This window comes from Pimephales promelas, chromosome 16 (assembly GCF_988280905.1).
Source record: "Pimephales promelas chromosome 16, fPimPro1.hap1.1, whole genome shotgun sequence".
Taxonomy (NCBI): Eukaryota; Metazoa; Chordata; class Actinopteri; order Cypriniformes; family Leuciscidae; genus Pimephales; species Pimephales promelas.
The window spans coordinates 18,321,611-18,340,224 of NC_142784.1; the positions used below are offsets into that span (position 1 = coordinate 18,321,611).

General features: G+C 38.3%; 3 protein-coding genes across 5 annotated transcripts in view; 1 reads left to right on the plus strand and 2 right to left on the minus strand.

Annotated features, from left to right (window-relative positions):
• Positions 1 to 18,614, plus strand: part of nf1a (neurofibromin 1a) — a 77,986-nt gene that overhangs the window by 26,669 nt on the left and 32,703 nt on the right. For all 3 annotated transcript variants that reach the window (XM_039670689.2, XM_089121132.1, XM_039670691.2), the window contains exons 27-35: positions 573 to 734; positions 993 to 1,096; positions 1,261 to 1,396; positions 3,000 to 3,062; positions 5,664 to 5,822; positions 5,987 to 6,084; positions 6,545 to 6,691; positions 7,422 to 7,568; positions 8,458 to 8,568. In XM_039670689.2, the coding sequence (XP_039526623.2) occupies positions 573 to 734; positions 993 to 1,096; positions 1,261 to 1,396; positions 3,000 to 3,062; positions 5,664 to 5,822; positions 5,987 to 6,084; positions 6,545 to 6,691; positions 7,422 to 7,568; positions 8,458 to 8,568 (1,127 nt within the window). The remainder of the gene's footprint in view (positions 1 to 572; positions 735 to 992; positions 1,097 to 1,260; positions 1,397 to 2,999; positions 3,063 to 5,663; positions 5,823 to 5,986; positions 6,085 to 6,544; positions 6,692 to 7,421; positions 7,569 to 8,457; positions 8,569 to 18,614) is intronic.
• Positions 9,109 to 11,928, minus strand: LOC148973341 (uncharacterized). The gene is made up of 2 exons (XM_089121612.1): positions 11,918 to 11,928; positions 9,109 to 10,513 (listed from the first exon to the last, which is right to left on the minus strand). The coding sequence occupies exons 1-2, from the start codon at positions 11,926 to 11,928 to the stop codon at positions 9,109 to 9,111; spliced, it is 1,416 nt and encodes a 471-aa protein (XP_088977738.1).
• Positions 14,025 to 17,033, minus strand: omg (oligodendrocyte myelin glycoprotein). The gene is made up of 2 exons (XM_039670693.2): positions 16,720 to 17,033; positions 14,025 to 15,615 (listed from the first exon to the last, which is right to left on the minus strand). Exons 1-2 carry the CDS (start codon positions 16,731 to 16,733, stop codon positions 14,436 to 14,438), a joined length of 1,194 nt encoding a protein of 397 aa, XP_039526627.1. The 5' UTR covers positions 16,734 to 17,033; the 3' UTR covers positions 14,025 to 14,435.

The following is an 18,614-nucleotide window of genomic DNA, read 5'->3' on the forward strand; positions in this document are numbered from 1 at the left end:
ACTTTTACAGTTTTAACTAAATAAGAACATTTAAGAGTTCATGCCTATTCAAAAAACATGCATGAAAAGGTTTGAAAGGTTTATCATGTTGAGTTGGAAATATCATATATTGATCATCTTTTTTTCGTTTAGATTCATTCGAAAATATAAATATAAAAAAATTACACAATGATGAAAATTCGGTGTGAATTATTTTTGATGTAGTTTTGTATTTTTCCATGCTATTATGAAATGCCCAAACAATTATGCTTCAACAAAAAATGATTTACTCACCCTCATGTCATTCCAAAACTGTTTGACTTTGTCTCTTCAGTGGACCATACAATTTTTTTTTTTTTTTTTTTGAGAGAGAGATCTCTTTTCTCTTTTCTTTTTTGGTCCATACACTGGGATTCAATGTGGTCCATTGTTGTTCTCAGTTATCTTCAGAATGTCTTCTTTTGTTCTATAACAGATAAAAGTCCAATAGCTTTTTAACTATCCCTTTAACACTTTTTTGCTCACTACGAGTATTACATTGGGTGTATTGCTCATTGGAGAGCTGTTGTGCTTAATGTTCTGATGGTTTTCAGGATGAGCTGGCCAGGGTGTTGGTGACACTGTTCGACTCTCGCCATCTGCTGTATCAGCTGCTATGGAATATGTTCTCAAAAGAGGTGGAGCTGGCCGACTCTATGCAGACCCTCTTCAGAGGAAACAGCCTAGCCAGCAAGATTATGACCTTTTGCTTTAAGGTAACGTGACACAGTGGCAGTCAAAGAACATTTTCAGTCTTCAATGTCTTTGCAAGAATTTTCCAAAGAGAGACTCGAATATTTATTTGCCCTGATGTGATGATTTGTACTATCGTTGAAATGCTTTTGTTTTTTATCCAATTGAAAGTTTCATGTGCTCACTAATGGCGCTTCAGAAAATGCACAATAGCTACAAAAAAAAATCTTAATGGCCCCAAACTTTTACTTTGCACTTAAAGTCTGGCACCCTGTTTGCAGGTGTATGGAGCTGCATATCTACAGAAGCTTCTGGAACCGCTGTTGAAAGGAATCATCACCACTCCAGAGTGGCAGCAGATCAGTTTTGAAGTGGACCCCACCAGGCATGTTTACCTAGTTAAACTCATTTTGTTCACACTGTTTATTCAGGTCATGCTTTCATTTCACTTTTGATGAAGTTCCTCATGCTGTACATTTTAAAACTCTTCAGAGTACAGAGGTATTTTTAATCATCGTCGTCATTCTTCTGATTTTTTTTTTTTTTTAGGCTCGAACCAGCGGAGAACCTAGAGGAGAACCAAAAGAACCTGCTACAAATCACAGACCGCTTTTTTCTGGCCATCATCAACTCTTCAAGCGAGTTTCCTCCACAGCTGCGCAGTGTGTGCCACTGTCTGTATCAGGTATGCTCACTGCCTAATGCCAGTCTGCTTTTCTTTCTTATTTTTATTTTTTTTTTTTACCACTGTTACTGCATCCTCTGAATGACTGTTTTGAGGCTGTCTTTCATGCTTGGGCATTCACTGATCAGTCTTCCAGTCACTTCTAACAAGAGAATCTGCTCTTATCCTCGCTTTCACTACTGCTCACCTGTGCCTGCCTGTGGACGAATATATCAGACAGTTTTTTTTTGTTTGTTTTATTGTTTTATTATTAGAGCGATACCATGCCATTCAAAAAGTTTGGGTTTTTTTTTTTTTTTTTTTTTTTTTACATGTTTTGAAGTGTGGGACTGTGGCATTCAAAGTGCAAAATCATTACGACCTGTTTTTATTACTGACTTTAAACTAAATTACATTTAATGGTGGATGATTCTACTTCCAGTATCTGCATTAAAGTCTAATGTATCAGAGTATGATTTAAAATGGCATAAAAGGTCTCTTGAATCATTTTGCTCTGCTCTACATGCAACAACAGACATTACAGATTAATTTTGGTAAGCAAACATATTTTAACATTACTTGTAGCTGTATTGTGATAGTCTAAATGTCATGAGCAGGTGATAAATCGCAATTCTCCCAGGTGCAATAAACCATATAGATGTGTCACACGTCACACAAATGACCTTGGCATTGATGTTAACATTTCTACATCGATTTACTGTTAACAATTTATCCAGCCCACATTTTAAGTTGCTTATTTTGGGTGGGGTTTCCATTATGAACATCGAGTGTAGCTGGTAATGCAACTTCTTTTTACTAAAATGAAAGTACCACGTTTTCTTGCAAAAGTGCCATATTACAGATACTCTGTCAAGGGCACCATCTTGTGGACGGTGATCCATACACTTGCTTTTTAAACAGAAAAGAAAGCATTGAATGACAAACACCATTTCTTTTTCTCTTTTCCTAATAGTTTCTTTCCCTTTCTTGGCATTTCCTTTCGTGGCCTTTCTTGTCTTGTTTGTAATCACGAGGATCGGGTTGTGATGTTTGGCTCAGCAAGTCCCCATTAAATCAAAATGCTAGTTTTGTGGCATCTAGATAGCTTGGAGGTCATCTCTATGCTAGTGATCTTCTCAAGGTTTTCGTTTAGTAGATACACACATTTAAAGCAAATAGTCTTTCCTTTCAGGGATAACGGAATGAAAATATCAATATAACGTGCCCTACCAAATGAGCTACATCCATCGGTCCTGTTACACACTTCCTTTTATCTTCTGCACGGTCCACTTATGTCCTCATTGACACCTATTCTGGTCTGTCATTTTCCGCTAATATCTTCACGCTCTTTATGTATTCATACTTTGTTTGCTTGGGCCGAAAGCTCGCTCTCCCTTCTCAACTGTAGGATCTTTGCAGCCTTTGCTTCACGTTCTGCTTGGAAAGCATCAGCCGGTGTTTCTTAATCCCTGAAATGAACATGAATGAAACTGTTGGTAGATCAGCTGTTAGGAAGGCAGTGGTTGTGTTGTCTGCTCCTTCATTGTGGCTGTATGCACTGTGGCTGTGCTGAGTACAGTTGTGTAGCTGCTGTGACCTCTCTGTGCTCATCTCTGCCCTGTAGGCTACTTGCCACTCCCTTCTGAATAAAGCCACTGTTAAAGAAAAAAAGGAAAACAAAAAATCCGTAAGTGTTATAGCATTTAATTTTTTCTTTAGCTGCCATTTATTATTAGTTTGGGTTTATTCATACCATAAATGCAACGTGTTGCTTTTCAATATATTATGATTTTTTGTTTTGTTTTATGGTTTTGAGTTGTTTTTCGCCAGAACATGTTCAGAAACACCTGTGTAAACATGGTTTTCTTACGAAGACACGTCCATTTTCAACTCAGCATAGTGGGGAAAACGTAGAGATAAACAAAATAATTGTACTGCTTTGAACCAACTTTTCTTGCTTTATTTACTTACTTTATTTCAACCTTTGTGGACCGGGTCAGTGATGGTGGGTAGGTGGGATCAGTTCAGCTTTTCTAGGTCTTTCCGTAAAGCAGAATGCTGTTTCTTTGTGAGGGTTTAAGGTCTATTCTGACATATCCACATATATGCAGTCCTGGAGCCTGGTACTGACTTGGTCTACCTTCTCAGAACGTACATACTTTAAATTAGAAAACATTATGAATCTGTATTTTGGCTTCTGGAAGAGTCTTGTCTTTCTTGGAAAACTTTTAATGAAGGTGTTAAGTGATTTGCATGCGTTAAATACGATCTGATGAACATGTTTTCGCTACTCTGGCTTCTGTCATGTGCTCTATGGGTCGTCTTCAAGTCAATGGTTGTGCATGTTTTCACTTTGAGAAACCATTGGTGCGTATGCATGTATAATAATGTATGTAATGGTGTAAAATGTCGAATTATTCCCACCTTTTAATTTTCTGTCTGTTTGTATTTTCTCATTTGCTGAGACTTTCACCACATTACCATGATGTTATAAAGCATGTTGCGTTTTAATGGTCTTTTTTTATTGTTTAATAATATGCTTTTTACAATAAAACACTGATTAAAAATATATTTTTTTAAAAGCACAAGGAAAATGTGTTTACATGATATTTTAAAATTACTAGGTATAAAATTGGTGCATGTAAACACATTCAATAATTGTCAGTTTGTTGGTTTTTCTCAATGACACACAAAGTTTTATCATGCAAATTTACACGTGAGAGGTTTCGTCTGATTAGTGATTGACTTTATAAATATTGTCATTGTCATAAGCTGAGCCCCTTCGTAGCCTAATTTAAGTCTCAGTATAATTAGTAGTAATTAGGGCTGGGAATGGAGTTCGATACTTTTTAAACACGGAATTGCCTCGCCAACATCGAGTTTCATGTCTTGTCGTTTGGTACTAAATTTTGATACCGAATTTCAAAGTGGTTAATCTCATCAATATCAGTGAGCCAATAAGCATGCAGCATGATTGGCTTTGGCGAGGATCAAGGCATCAAAGTAGGTTACACCCAGAGACCTTTCTCACCTGAGGCTGTTGTGTGTAAGCGACCCAACCCCCATAGATGTAAAAGATCACCAGGCTCAAAGCCAACAGCACGTGATGCAATATTTGCGACAAACATAATTGCTGCCAAGACCGGCAACACTGCAAATCTGATGAAGCGGTTAAAAGTGCACGGAATAAACTTGAGAGCTGAAAGTCGCTCTGTCTTCGACTGCAAGAACAACTGGAGCGTGTCACATAAATGAACCGATACTCAGCAGGCTACTTGCCTCACAGACATGAGAGATAGGCATATAGAAAGCCTGAAATGTCTACTTTTAAACTAACCAATTCGTATCGAAAACAAATTTCTTTGATTATGTAATCCAAATTTAAGGTGCATTTCTCTCTATAGGTGAGTCAGCAACATCAACTTCATCTTTGCAGCCAACACTGGCTCAGAAAACACTGGTTAATAAACAATTAAAATGTGTCTTTGCTATATTTTCCCGACACATTCATAATATCATTAGACTACTTTTGTGCTTTGCGGCAAGCTTATGTGTGCACTTGGGTGTGACTCGCGGCATATATTCTGCCCCCAGTGGCCTATATGTGTCATTGAGTCTGAGAAAAAAGTCAACAAACTGAAAAATAAAACTTAAAACGTAATCTTGTTGAAACGGATTTCATAAAATTGGTATCGCAAAAAGTATCGGTCAGGAATGGGTATCGAAGTCAAGGTATCTGTATCGATATCGAAATTTTTTTAACGATACCCAGCCCTAGTAGTAGTTATTCAGTCCTCTGCAAAGGATTTGTATTATAGGTGTGGTGGAACTGTAGACACACATTGTACCTAATTAAGTATTGTAAGGGTGTGTATCCTCTGTCACGCATTGTTCTGCAAACATTTATTTTGGTTTGTAAGGGATTGTTTAATGTGTGGTTATGTGTTTATTAGTACTGTGTATGTACAAGTCTGACGTCTGATTATTAGTTTCTAATAGACATACTGTATAGTATCAAGTCTCATGACACTTGTTTCTTTCTTACAGAGCCTCTTTTACCAGACAAAACATATTTATAAATATTTTTTCCCTTCCTTCATTCACATATTTTGTTCTTCATTGTATCCTTTCCTGATTTGTTTTGTTGTTTTTAAATAAAAATTATCTTGATATATTAAATGTTCAACAATATATCAAAACGAATTTGACTTGTGCCTGTCATCTACTTATAAGTCATCCTTCCGACACTCAACTGTTTCCTCTTGCTTTCCTCCATCCGTTTGTGCAGGTGGTCAGCCAACGTTTTCCTCAGAACAGTATTGGTGCAGTAGGAAGTGCCATGTTCTTGCGCTTCATTAACCCAGCTATTGTATCACCATACGAGGCGGGCATCCTAGACAAGAAGCCCCCACCTCGCATCGAGCGTGGCCTCAAACTCATGTCCAAGGTAAGTGAGAGTAAAGTTATGCCAGATTCGTATAGATCTTTCATTTTCACCGTCTGATGACTAACTGGCAAGATTAAAAGTTGATTTATACCACCCTCAGTTAATAGCAAAATTTGAATTTCTACATATTACAGCCACATTATTATTATTTTTTTTTTCTCCAGATTCTCCAGAGCATTGCTAATCATGTCCTCTTTACAAAAGAAGAGCACATGCGGCCCTTTAATGATTTTGTGAAAAGCAACTTTGATGCAGCCAGAAGGTTTGATTGTTTCCTTATCTCTTTATGGTTTTAAAAAGCCCTTCTGATTACTATAATTTACACAATTAAAATTGTAGTAATGAAGCAATATGCTACTTTTAGTAGCTAGCTAGTTAGAGGCATGTGTTGTAACTGTATTTTCAGAGAGCTCTTAATTGAACTATATTTGTTCTAGATGTTTAATAATGCTTATGATACTTTAACCTGGAAGAGAAAAACTTTACATTTTATATATGCTATACATATATATACACATATATATACTTATAATTTATATATACTTTTGCCACATTTAAGGGTATGCAAGCATATATGTGACCTTAAAACTTGAAGATACGTAATAAAGCCATAACTCCAGTTGTGATTTTATTTGTTTTTGAAACTCAATGTTTTAAACCGTTTGCTTCTCAAAAACTTCTTGACACTTGGGCTTCAAAATGCCCAATTTTTGTTTTGGCAGGTTCTTTTTGGATATTGCTTCTGATTCTCCGCCGAGTGACTCCGTGAACCATAGTTTGTCTTTTATCAGTGACGGCAACGTGCTTGCCCTGCACCGTCTGTTATGGAACAACCAGGAAAGAATTGGCCAATACCTTTCCAGCAACAGGTAAGATAGCTCCTAGATATACAAAGAAGGTCATGCTTCATTTGTTTTTTTTTTGTTTTTTTTTAGTAACTAACCCTTTTGGATAAAATTTCTGTTCTGTTTTCACTGTAAATGTAAACTCTGTAACAGTGGTGGGTGGTGCCCTAATCTTAAATTACTTATTTCACAAAGAAAGTTCGGGCGCCAGACAGTTTTATAAAACTGACAAAACTTAAACAACCCAAGATAGCAAAGAAAACCACTGATTACACACAAAAAGCAAATATCAATGGTTTAAGTTTAACGGTAATTTATTACAACATCAGAAGTTACTGATTTTGAAAGCAAAATAAATCAATTAGTCAGCAAGAATATGTATTCTCAACACTGGAGTTCAATATCAGTTCTCACATGAATACAAAACAATAGAACAACGGGGTTGACACTCAATCTGGTCGTCCACGCAGGCAGTTTCGAGTGTCGATAGTCCCGCCAAACTTATAAAGAAAAGGGAAAACAAAGAAAGAAAGAGCAAAACACGTATTGGAATCACATATACCAACGAAAGTACAGATTCAAATTCACAATCAAAAAGCATAGATATTCAGTAACAAAATATGCGGATATGAATGGAATGCGTGTGTGTGTGTGTGTGTGTGTGTGTGTGTGTGTGTGTGAAAGTGTGTGAACGTGTAGTTTATGTAATGTCTTAAAACAGATACAAATGTTGTAATCAAACTTTAAACCATAGGGACCACAAGGCAGTGGGTCGTAGACCATTTGACAAGATGGCCACCCTCCTGGCGTATCTGGGTCCCCCTGAACATAAGCCAGTAGCTGACACACACTGGTCCAGCCTCAACCTCACCAGCTCAAAGTTTGAGGAGTTTATGACAAGGTGACTGTTCTTGCTTTTGCCTAAAGCTAGCGTTTCTTTTCTCTTCAGTTCTTACCCAGATATAGCCAGAGTAAAGATTGTCATATAAAGTGAGCTTTCCAGTTAACATCATGTTTTTGTTGGTGTGATTCTGACATTTTCTCGGTCTGGGAATTATAGTATCTGTTTATCTCTATATATTTTTTGTATTTTTCTATATATTGTTTATTTATAAATAAATAATATATGGATTTAAAAAAAAGGCTGTAGATCAAATGTAATTTTATTTTACTTTTCAAAATATAATTTTTAATTTTACTTTTTCGAATTTGTTAATTTGGTGGTAAATCTCGGTCAACTCAAAGTTAGTTGTTTGAGAGTAGAAAATACTCGTCTGTGCTTTCGTACTGGTTACAAAAATCATTTTTCTTATTTATTCATGATCAACTTTTACAGTTAGTTTTTGTTAGGCAAAGCACATTAATATTTTTGTAAAGCACATTTCCCACATGCCTGTAATTCAGTTTAATTTTTTATTTGTTTTGGCTTGGTTTTATAATATTGTTTATTATGAATGGCAGTAATTGGGGCCTATTATATACTTTTTATTCTGTATAATGTTATATTTGAATGCTTTTTTTTGTGTAGTGAGGGGGGCTAAAATGAACATGAATACTGTATTTGCTTTATTTACCTGTACCATACTTAAATGTGACACACAGTGACTTGTGTTTTGACCCGCTTCATTGACCGCTATTCTGTTGTGGCTTTTTAAAAATAAATACATAGAAAATACAGTATATAAATACATAGTTGTCTTAAAACTTTCAAGAAATTGTTCTTTTAATCAATAACAGCCAATATTTTTTCAAAAACAAAAAATATTGTTTTTTTCCCCCTTGTTTTTCAGGCATCAAGTCCATGAGAAGGAGGAATTTAAAGCATTAAAGACCCTCAACATCTTTTACCAAGCTGGCACATCTAAGAATGGCAATCCTGTATTTTACTACATTGCCCGCAGGTAAGAGCTTTATTTTTGATTTATGCTGTTTTGGTGTAAAACCTGGCCTGTTGCTAATTATGTTGTTACTTTTGAGTTGGGCATTCTGTTTCACTCCTCCTCTATTCTCCTGTATCCTGTTTGTCATGTTTGTTCTCTTTCTTGAAGGATTGTACAAGTCATATGTGCATATTTGAAGAATCAAACCGTTTTTAATAAGCTTTGCATAAGTACACAGAATAGCAGGAAAGCAACTTTTATTATTTGTTTATTGACGTGTCACTCTGTAGTGTTATCATATGACACTATATACATTGTTATAAATGACACACACATATACTCTTAATACTTGCATATATACCCATTCTCAACCATTCTGAATGTTCAAGGTCATTTAAAAGTGCCAACAGAAGTGTTTATTCTTCATTTGAATTCTTTACATAATCATACATGTGTTTCTAGATTTTATAGTGTGCAAGTATTTATCAGAGCAGTAATGATCTGCCAAACATCTAGGTAATTTCAACTCCTGGTGTTGATTATCAGAACTGGTGGAAGAGTTTAAGAACTGCAGTGTAGGTGACGATGTATATTAGAACTCCAGGCAGTCCCACACTCCACATGGGTGAAAGAAATGCTGCAATAAATGTGCTGGGTTTTGTGGCAGTACTTGAGCTTGAGCTCTGTGCAGTCGTTTGAGTTGATGACTGTGCAGTCGGTTGAGTTGATGACTGTGCAGTCGGTTGAGTTGATGACTGTGCAGTCGGTTGAGTTGATGACTGTGCAGTCGGTTGAGTTGATGACTGTGCAGTCGGTTGAGTTGATGACTGTGCAGTCGGTTGAGTTGATGACTGTGCAGTCGGTTGAGTTGATGACTGTGCAGTCGGTTGAGTTGATGACTGTGCAGTCGGTTGAGTTGATGTCTTTGCAGTCGTTTGAGTTGATGTCTTTGCAGTCGGTTGAGTTGATGTCTTTGCAGTCGGTTGAGTTGATGTCTTTGCAGTCGGTTGAGTTGATGACTGTGCAGTCGGTTGAGTTGATGTCTTTGCAGTCGTTTGAGTTGATGACTGTGCAGTCGGTTGAGTTGATGACTGTGCAGTCGGTTGAGTTGATGACTGTGCAGTCGGTTGAGTTGATGACTGTGCAGTCGGTTGAGTTGATGACTGTGCAGTCGGTTGAGTTGATGACTGTGCAGTCGGTTGAGTTGATGACTGTGCAGTCGGTTGAGTTGATGACTGTGCAGTCGGTTGAGTTGATGTCTTTGCAGTCGTTTGAGTTGATGTCTTTGCAGTCGGTTGAGTTGATGTCTTTGCAGTCGGTTGAGTTGATGTCTTTGCAGTCGGTTGAGTTGATGACTGTGCAGTCGGTTGAGTTGATGACTGTGCAGTCGGTTGAGTTGATGACTGTGCAGTCGTTTGAGTTGATGACTGTGCAGTCGGTTGAGTTGATGACTGTGCAGTCGGTTGAGTTGATGTCTTTGCAGTCGTTTGAGTTGATGACTGTGCAGTCGTTTGAGTTGATGACTGTGCAGTCGGTTGAGTTGATGACTGTGCAGTCGGTTGAGTTGATGTCTTTGCAGTCGTTTGAGTTGATGACTGTGCAGTCGGTTGAGTTGATGACTGTGCAGTCATTTGAGTTGATGACTGTGCAGTCGGTTGAGTTGATGTCTTTGCAGTCGTTTGAGTTGATGACTGTGCAGTCGGTTGAGTTGATGACTGTGCAGTCGGTTGAGTTGATGTCTTTGCAGTCGTTTGAGTTGATGACTGTGCAGTCGGTTGAGTTGATGACTGTGCAGTCGGTTGAGTTGATGTCTTTGCAGTCGTTTGAGTTGATGACTGTGCAGTCGTTTGAGTTGATGACTGTGCAGTCGGTTGAGTTGATGACTGTGCAGGTTGAACTGGTAGCATCATTGGTAAGACAAGCAGTAGTAGAATTTGAATTTTGGAAGCCATATTCAGCACTCTCACTATGAAAATGGGGAAAACAACTAAATCAAATTATAATTTGTATGATTTTTAAATGTTTTTTATTCTAAATAGTAATATTTAATAACTAAAACACATCCAAATGTAGCAAATATAATATAAAATAGTTTTACCGTTTGTCATGGATGATTGTTCTGTGTCTTTCAATTCTCTAGAAGGATGTTGGTTTGAATGCGAGAGTGAAGTGATCAAGTGATGCCCTTTATTTGAGCTCTTAAACCAACACTCCTGCAAGAGGCGGAGGTGTGTTATTATAATTGGAGGATAGATGCATTTTTTTTTTTTTTTTTGGTCAAACTTTTCCACTTAAAGGGATAGTTCATCCAAACTACTTCTTGGACTTCTTTCTTCTGTAGAAAACAAAAGAGGATATTTTGAATAACACTGTTGTCCAAACAATGCTGGACCCCATTGACTTTTATTTTATAGACAAAAAAAAACAATGAGACTTTTTTTCTAAATCTCTTGATTTCGGATCAGAGAAGAAGTAGTCATGCTGGTTTGAAAGGATATAGGGTGAGTAAATTAGAGTTTTCTTTGAACTGTCACTAGGGCTGTGAGGATAACCCAAAAAATTACTTCCAAACGATGACAAAAACTATTCTATGGCTGCAACTAACGATTATTTTGATAATCGATTTATCAGAAGACTATTATTCTTTTTTTTTTTTTGATTAATTGGATAAAAAATTCTATTTCATATTTGCTTATTATAACTAAATAAAACCCTAAATCAGGGTTGTGGTGAACAGGCCTCTGATCTGATAATCACTGATCAAAATAATCTAGCTCTACTGTTCTCATTGAAAACCATAGATATCTCAAACCTCAAAACAAACTATCAAACACTTTTGTTGTTGTTAGCAAAATACAATAGCTGCATTTACACCGCCCCCAGAGAGAGTGTCAAAGTGCCCAGTTTCACGTCTTTGTAAACTAAAGTTTTATTCATTTTATGAAGGATTGTTCCTGTGCACCTATGCTACCATTGTAGAGGTGTGGGGGTGCTACCACAGAATCCGAAAATTGTCGGGACAGGAGCATTTGTCTAAAAAACAAACTTAACCGTTCTATTTCATCAGAAACTATCTTAAAACAGGTCTTTAATTGTAAAATACCGAACTTGTCCTTTAAGTGAATGAAACAGGCAAGGCATGTATGTGTACAGTATCAGTGTACTGGATCCATGCATTATATCTTAATGATGGCAAGCTAATATTCCTGCTGTCTGTGTTTTTAATGTTAAAATAACAAAAGACAAGGAAATCACTCGCTGCTCTAGATTGAATAGCGTTTGGAACTTTAATAAGGATTAATCTTTAATATATTATACAGTCAAATATGCAATGTTATTTCACAATTTCTCTAACTAATTTTAATCTTACCTGAAAACCATTTTTTTATGTCTTTTCTCTATTGTATTTATTTGTGCTGTTGCTTGTAGTTAGATTATGTACTCTTATTTTCCTCATTTTTATTTGGCAGTAGTCCTTTTCCCGTACCGTAACCGTGACCCTCAAACCATAATTCAAACTAAACCGTGAGTCATTTGAACTGTTGCACCCATAATTATATATATATATATATATATATAATGTATATATTATGTATATATTATGTATGTACTTTGTATATATTATGTGTGTCTAATGTACTGTATATCTCCATTTAGTTTAAAGGAACACTCCGACTTTTTGGGACTTTAGCCTATTCACCTTATCCCCCAGAGTTAGATAAGTCCATACATACCTTTTTCATCTCCGTGCGTGCTATAAGTCTGTTTGACGCACCCACCGCTAGCCTAGCTTAGCACAAAGACTGGATGTGAATGGTTGCAGCTTTCATACTAATCCAAATGAGTGACAAAATAACGCAAACGTTTTCCTATTTACATGTTGTGGTTTGTATAGTCACAGACTGTACAAATATCAAGGCCATATGAGACACAGACATCTTTTAACTGTATAAATACTATATTTTCTGAAGGCGAAGCACTGCTACTTGGGCAGAGTGATAACCATGATCACCTGAGACGCACCGTGACGAGGAGCAGAGAGTTCGCTCATTGTTGGAGTAAAGAGTCAGCAATTACTAACGTTAGATAGAAAAGCATAGTTTATCATGGGTGTTGCTTTATTGTATGAGCTGTGACAATAAACAGGGGAGACCAGTAGGCTACCATGTTTCATTGAATTCCAACCAAAAGCGCATCCAGATTTATAAATATCACAGAACATGAATAAATAATTATTATTACAGAAATCAATATTATTTAAATGCAATTTATTAGCTGAACCAAATGTATTCAACAGCATATAATATACAGTATAATTGCATTACTATAGGATAGAAAGAGGGGAAAGTAATAGCACAAATTGTTTTTCCACAATGCACAGCCTATTGTACCCTTTTGCACGCTCAAGTTCGTTATTTCCATGGTTATTTCAAATTTAGGCTACTAGGCGCGCAGGGTGCAAGTTCAACGCGCCCGTTTTTTTCCAAGCGCGTCTGCGCCGCATCAAGATAAAAACATATTCATACCCTATTCATATAATAGTGCCACTAACGTTACATTAGATCTGGCTAATGGCACTGTTACAGTAGGTCATCTAAAAACATAACACTTACCTCAGCCGCAGGTGATCCACTTGTCCTGTCTGTGCTATAGATGGGATGGCCGTATCCTTCAGCACATTATGGTCCGTGTGGCAAATTCCATTTTTTTCAAAATAATCGTCCTCATTGAAATGTACAGAGCAAACATAATGTCCCTTGATAATCTATTTAGGTGTGTTTGGATCAATATCCAGAGTAAGTAAGTTAGCCATTTCTTCATCCAGTCAGCGTTTTTAGTTGGAATTCTGTGAAACATGGTACCTTCCCTGTTTACTGTCGCAGCTATTTACAATAGAGCGAAAACCCATGACTAAACTACAGGCCTATTTATAAATTGCTGACTCTGTTACCCAAACTCTGAGCGAACTCTCCTCGCCACGGCGTGTCTCAGGTGATGCGGTTTTTACTCCGTCAAAGTAGCAGTGCTTCGCCTTCAGAAAATAGTTCCCAGGTTTTATACGGTTAAAAGATGTTTATGTCTCATTTGACTTTGTTATTTGTACACTCTGTGACTATACAAATCACAACATGTAAATAGGAAAACGTTTGCGTTATTTTGTCACTCATTTGGATTAGTATGAAAGCTGCAACCATTCACATCCAGCCTTTGTGCTAAGCTAGGCTAGCGGTGGGTGCGTCCAACAGACTTATAGCACGCACGGAGATGAAAAAGGTATATATGGACTTATCTAACTCTGGGGGATAAGGTGAATAGGCTAAAGTCTCAAAAAGTCGGAGTGTTCCTTAACCCTCTCTTGACGTGGACTGTCAGCTCTGCTTTGCTGTGCATTTACGCATTTGTAATTTCCCAGTTCTGGTGCATGGCCTGTTGACTTTATTTTATGTAATTGCAGTAAAACACTGGATTTTCCGATTTTATTTTTATTTCAACCGTTAAAGGCAGCATGTCTGTACTCCTAGAACACATCAGTTGTAGTTGTAGTACACTTACACAGTGTTGTAGTTTTATACACAATAGAAACAATGAAATGCACAAGTATCTGTCAATGCTCAAGCATAACACTGGAAAGAGCAATCAATTTTCCACATCAAGAAACTGCTGCTTGTAGTGTACTTCTATACGTCTAGAGGTCGATGTGTGTAACCATACAGTATTCAGTCACATTAACTAGAAGGTTGTATGTTAATTGGAAGCAGGCAGAGATTGCATTCGACGAGGAATGCTTAACAATGTGAAAGTGCGAGTCTCTTTGCATTTTTTGTGGAATTTTTTTTCGCCCCCAGACTCAAGTCAGCAGGTCTAGTTTAAGAGATTGTTATGCTGAATCACAAAGCACTCGGGATGACAACTGTACATAAAAGGCTCAAAATGGTGGTTTCAAAGCTGCATATGTGGATTTGATGCCTTGTGCTGCAAGATCTGCCTGGAAGGACCTTCTTGGTGCTACGTGTTCGGATTGTTGTGCTTGACCCTGTGGACAGGCTATGTGGAGTCGAAGTGAGAAATCCCCCACCCATGATCAGAACCTGCACGCCTGCCCCAGAGGTATTAACAGGGCTTGGATTGTGAGCTACATTCAACTGGGCTGACTTGGACAGGGAACCAGAAGTAACTGCCTGCATTGGAGCTCGGTGGATAGGATAACGAGCGTCGGCACCCAGTGGCGGCTCTGTGAATACGGCTGAGTGCCAGGTTCTCCTAGTGACCAGGTGGACCTCTCCACATCTGGACCTGGTGTAGCAAGGGCAGCCCAAGACCTTCGCAGGGGTTTGTTGCATCCAAGTCAGCAAATGGTTTATATTTTCCTCGTCCTCACAAGCCCAAGGATTGTCTCCAAGTGTGAGGAGCTCCAGTCCATTCAGTCTATTAAAGACACCTTCACTTAATGAAGTAAAACGATTAGCATGCAGGTAGAATCTCGACAGCCTGGGAAGGCGATCCAGTGAGCCAGGTAGGATCTGCAGCAAGTAGTTGTGAGAGAGGTCCACAATCTCCAAATTGTAGGGCATGTTTGTCGGAACAGTCCAGAATTTGTTGTGACTAAAATTGAGAGCTTGGAGATTGGACAACGTATTGTTAATTAAGACCACACGTTCCAGCAAGTTGTGTGACAAGTCTAGATTCTGAAGGTTCCAGTGGTAGGCCGTATCATTCTTCACCAATTGACGGATGTAGTTTCCAGATGCACGTAAATCCCAAAGAGCCTTCGGCAGACCTAAAGGAAGGTGGTGGAGATTGTTATAGGAGATATCCAAAGTTCTTAAGTGGTCAAAATGGTTGAGGAGCCCATCGAGATCTTGCAGCCGGTTATGAGACAAGTTGAGGAAATGAATGTTGTGCTGCAGGCTGTCAGGAAGTATACCCAGCTCTCGGGCAGAGCAGTCCACCACTCTATGGCCTCTGCTACAGCTGCACATTGGTGGGCAAATGGCCAGCACACGCACCCCGAACAGGAGGACGAGCAATAGATTAGCCAGCATGGAGGCAAGTGTGATATGGACTGTCCTGTAAAAAGACAAAGAAAAAATTGTCACAAACGTTGTTCTTTAGGTAACTAAATACACCAAAGCTTTAGTATAGATATTAGTGGAAGGGTGGAGTCCTGGTCCTAGTGGGGTATCCCAGTAGAACGACAAGTATGACTATCGTGTACCATGTTGCAGGCGCAGCTTATCATTGTTTATTCTTTACAGACCAAATCCAATTAAAATTCTAATGGTGAGAACCTTCGTTCCACACACGTTTTATTATGTCCCTCTTGTTATAGCCTTTACAGGTGTGGAGCAGTCATTTGATCACTTTGGGGGAACATGCCCACACTTGCCCCCCACTATTGCAAGACAGACCTATTACACCCTATTTTTTGGGAAAATAAGCAGCACTTTTCAAATAATCACTACTTAATGTGTCGCTTTACTTGTAAAATCACTCCAACAATCCTGATTCACCAGGTATAACACATTAGCAAAGTATGAACGTCAAGCCACAAAGACAATTTCATTTCTTGAGCATTTTCTATCCATTGCAGTGTTGACAACAGGTTTTACTGTTACAACTCATACAGAGCCGCTCAGTTCTCTCTCGCTGTGCTAATAGGTTGAGCCTCTGCCAGGAGCTACCCTGCCATGCTGCAGCAGTGAGATGTTAGCATTTAGCCTTGGTAACAGTGAATCCCCCTCACCGTCTCATTTGTGGGGCATTTAGGGACATCGTTGCACAGTACCTCTGCGCGTGTGCACATAGTCATGCCATGCTCGGTTCTAGAAAGTTGTACGTGCTGTGTTGCCAAATCATCAGCATGCAGAATATTGTGGCGATATTAAAGCCCAAATCATTTGCATTACCCCAGTAAATCCATTTGAGCAAGTTGATTGTTTGCCACTGTCTAAAGACTTAATGTTACCCTTAATAAAATGAGATTGTGTACATGCTAGAAATTATGGTGGAGAAAAGTATCTAGTACTCTAATAGAGGTGTCCCTGTTTTTTGAATAGCAATGCTCTACTGCAGTCTCGCTCTGACCTAGCTTCACTGTGCACTTTGAGATGGATCATGTATGTTAAACTTAAACGCTCCTAATGATTGCTCTTCATGTCATATATTGCTTACCTGATTCTTTCCATTACTTTGTGTACATGTCGTCGTCTGTTCTTATCTCTCTTCCTGTTCCCCCTTTTCTAGAGCAGTAGAAGGCGATTTGGATTACTTCGGTTCTGTTTTTCCCGGTCTTATATGACAGCAGGGTCCACGTTTCGTCTTTACTGTCTCGCACTCATATCCGTTTTTGTGCTCGCTCCACCTGTTCTACCCACCCCCTTCCTTTTTTCGCTCATTGGCAACCGTGAGTTACTTTGGTTTTAGAGCCTCTCTTAGCCGTTTCCTTGCCTTACCGCTCTTCCAGGCATGGTCATGCAGTGTATTTGCACCCTTTGATAGCCTCCGCTGCTGATGCTGACTGCCTGCTTACAGAACTTGTTTCAGGGCTTGCTGTCAGAGGAGGTAGAGAGAGAAAGGAGGGACTAAGGGAGGGAGATTGAAGAATCATCGGATGGAGGGGAGGGGGAGGGGGAGGGGGCGGGGGCGAAATGCAGCACAGAGTCGACCCATACTGCTGCTGATGAGGTGGGGGGAGGGATGCTGACTTTAGTGTTTTATATTCCGGATCTGCACACTCCACCAAATCATCTTCCTCATCTCTCTCTCTCTCTCTCTCTGTCTGTCCCACGCGTTGTCATGACATGGCTTTTGTGTGTACCATGTTTAGAGATTACTCACACAGCAGCTTTGATAAATGAACCCCTGCTCTATTGCAATATTACTATACAGTGTTGAATTATTCTGTGTGACGCAGCTAAATGCAGAAGACAGGCTGATGTGGTTTAATATCCCTCTATGGCCTTGTCCTCATTTAGGTGACAGCAGTTTTTTAATGCTTTCTTTATTGTTTTATATGTATATATTTTTTTTAAATATATATATATATATATATATATATATATATATATATATATATATATATATATATATATATTTAATTCCTAAGGGATTTCCGTTTAAGTTTGTGAGTTTACTCTCAGTATATATATAACTACTTTTAGACCACTTAAGTTATGATTTATATTTTACTCTGTTAAAGCTTGTTAATGTACCCCTTCTTGTTTAGTTTAGTTAATTTAGGTGCAGAGGTTTACATAATTTGTTTGGCAGCATGTATTAATGTTTTAATTCTTGTAACTAATTTTTTAATACAAATGGATGGATGGAAGGTGATCTGTGCTTCCAGCTCTTTCACCCCAGTGTTCGAATGTGCATGTGCAACTTTTGAGAGCACCAATGAGGTATGAATGGGGCGAAACGGCATAGCAAATGTGTGAAATCCTGCATAGCAGCAGAGTAAGGTTTTGAGCTACTGAACCAAAAAAAGTGAAGAAAAAAATGATAACCTTAACCCTCATAAAAAGTACAATGGTGTTACAATGGTATGCTGTCTCAATTGGATATAATAATAATCTTATTTATTATTATTATTATTATGCTGTTGTTTTCATGCCTCAAGCAAGTAGTTTAAAGCTGTTGGCTCATTTAACCACTGAAGTCTGGCGGAATCCCACCGGATGGAGAGAGTTTGAAAATAAATCAAAAGGCAGAAAATGGTGTTGTAGTTGGTTTCCCAATTTAAATATGCTGTGACATTTCCTCTCTCACTTCTGCTGCAGGTGGTGCACAGGCCCTGCATTTAGCGCTCTGCAGAAGACACACTGTATGCTGCTTGTACTAACTTCCTTCCTTGCTCAATAGTGGTACTTCAGTAGTGCGTATCCCTATAGGCAGAGTTTGTTGGTGTTGGAAACCGAGAACCAGTTGTGGAATGATTTTCATGGTGTTCAGTAAAAAGATTCTTGAATTGCTTCATTTGTCTTTTGGTGCAGACAGAACACCATTTTATTTAAATATAGTCTGACAGTGTTTTTATTCTATAAATGTCCATTGTATTCTTGGTCCTA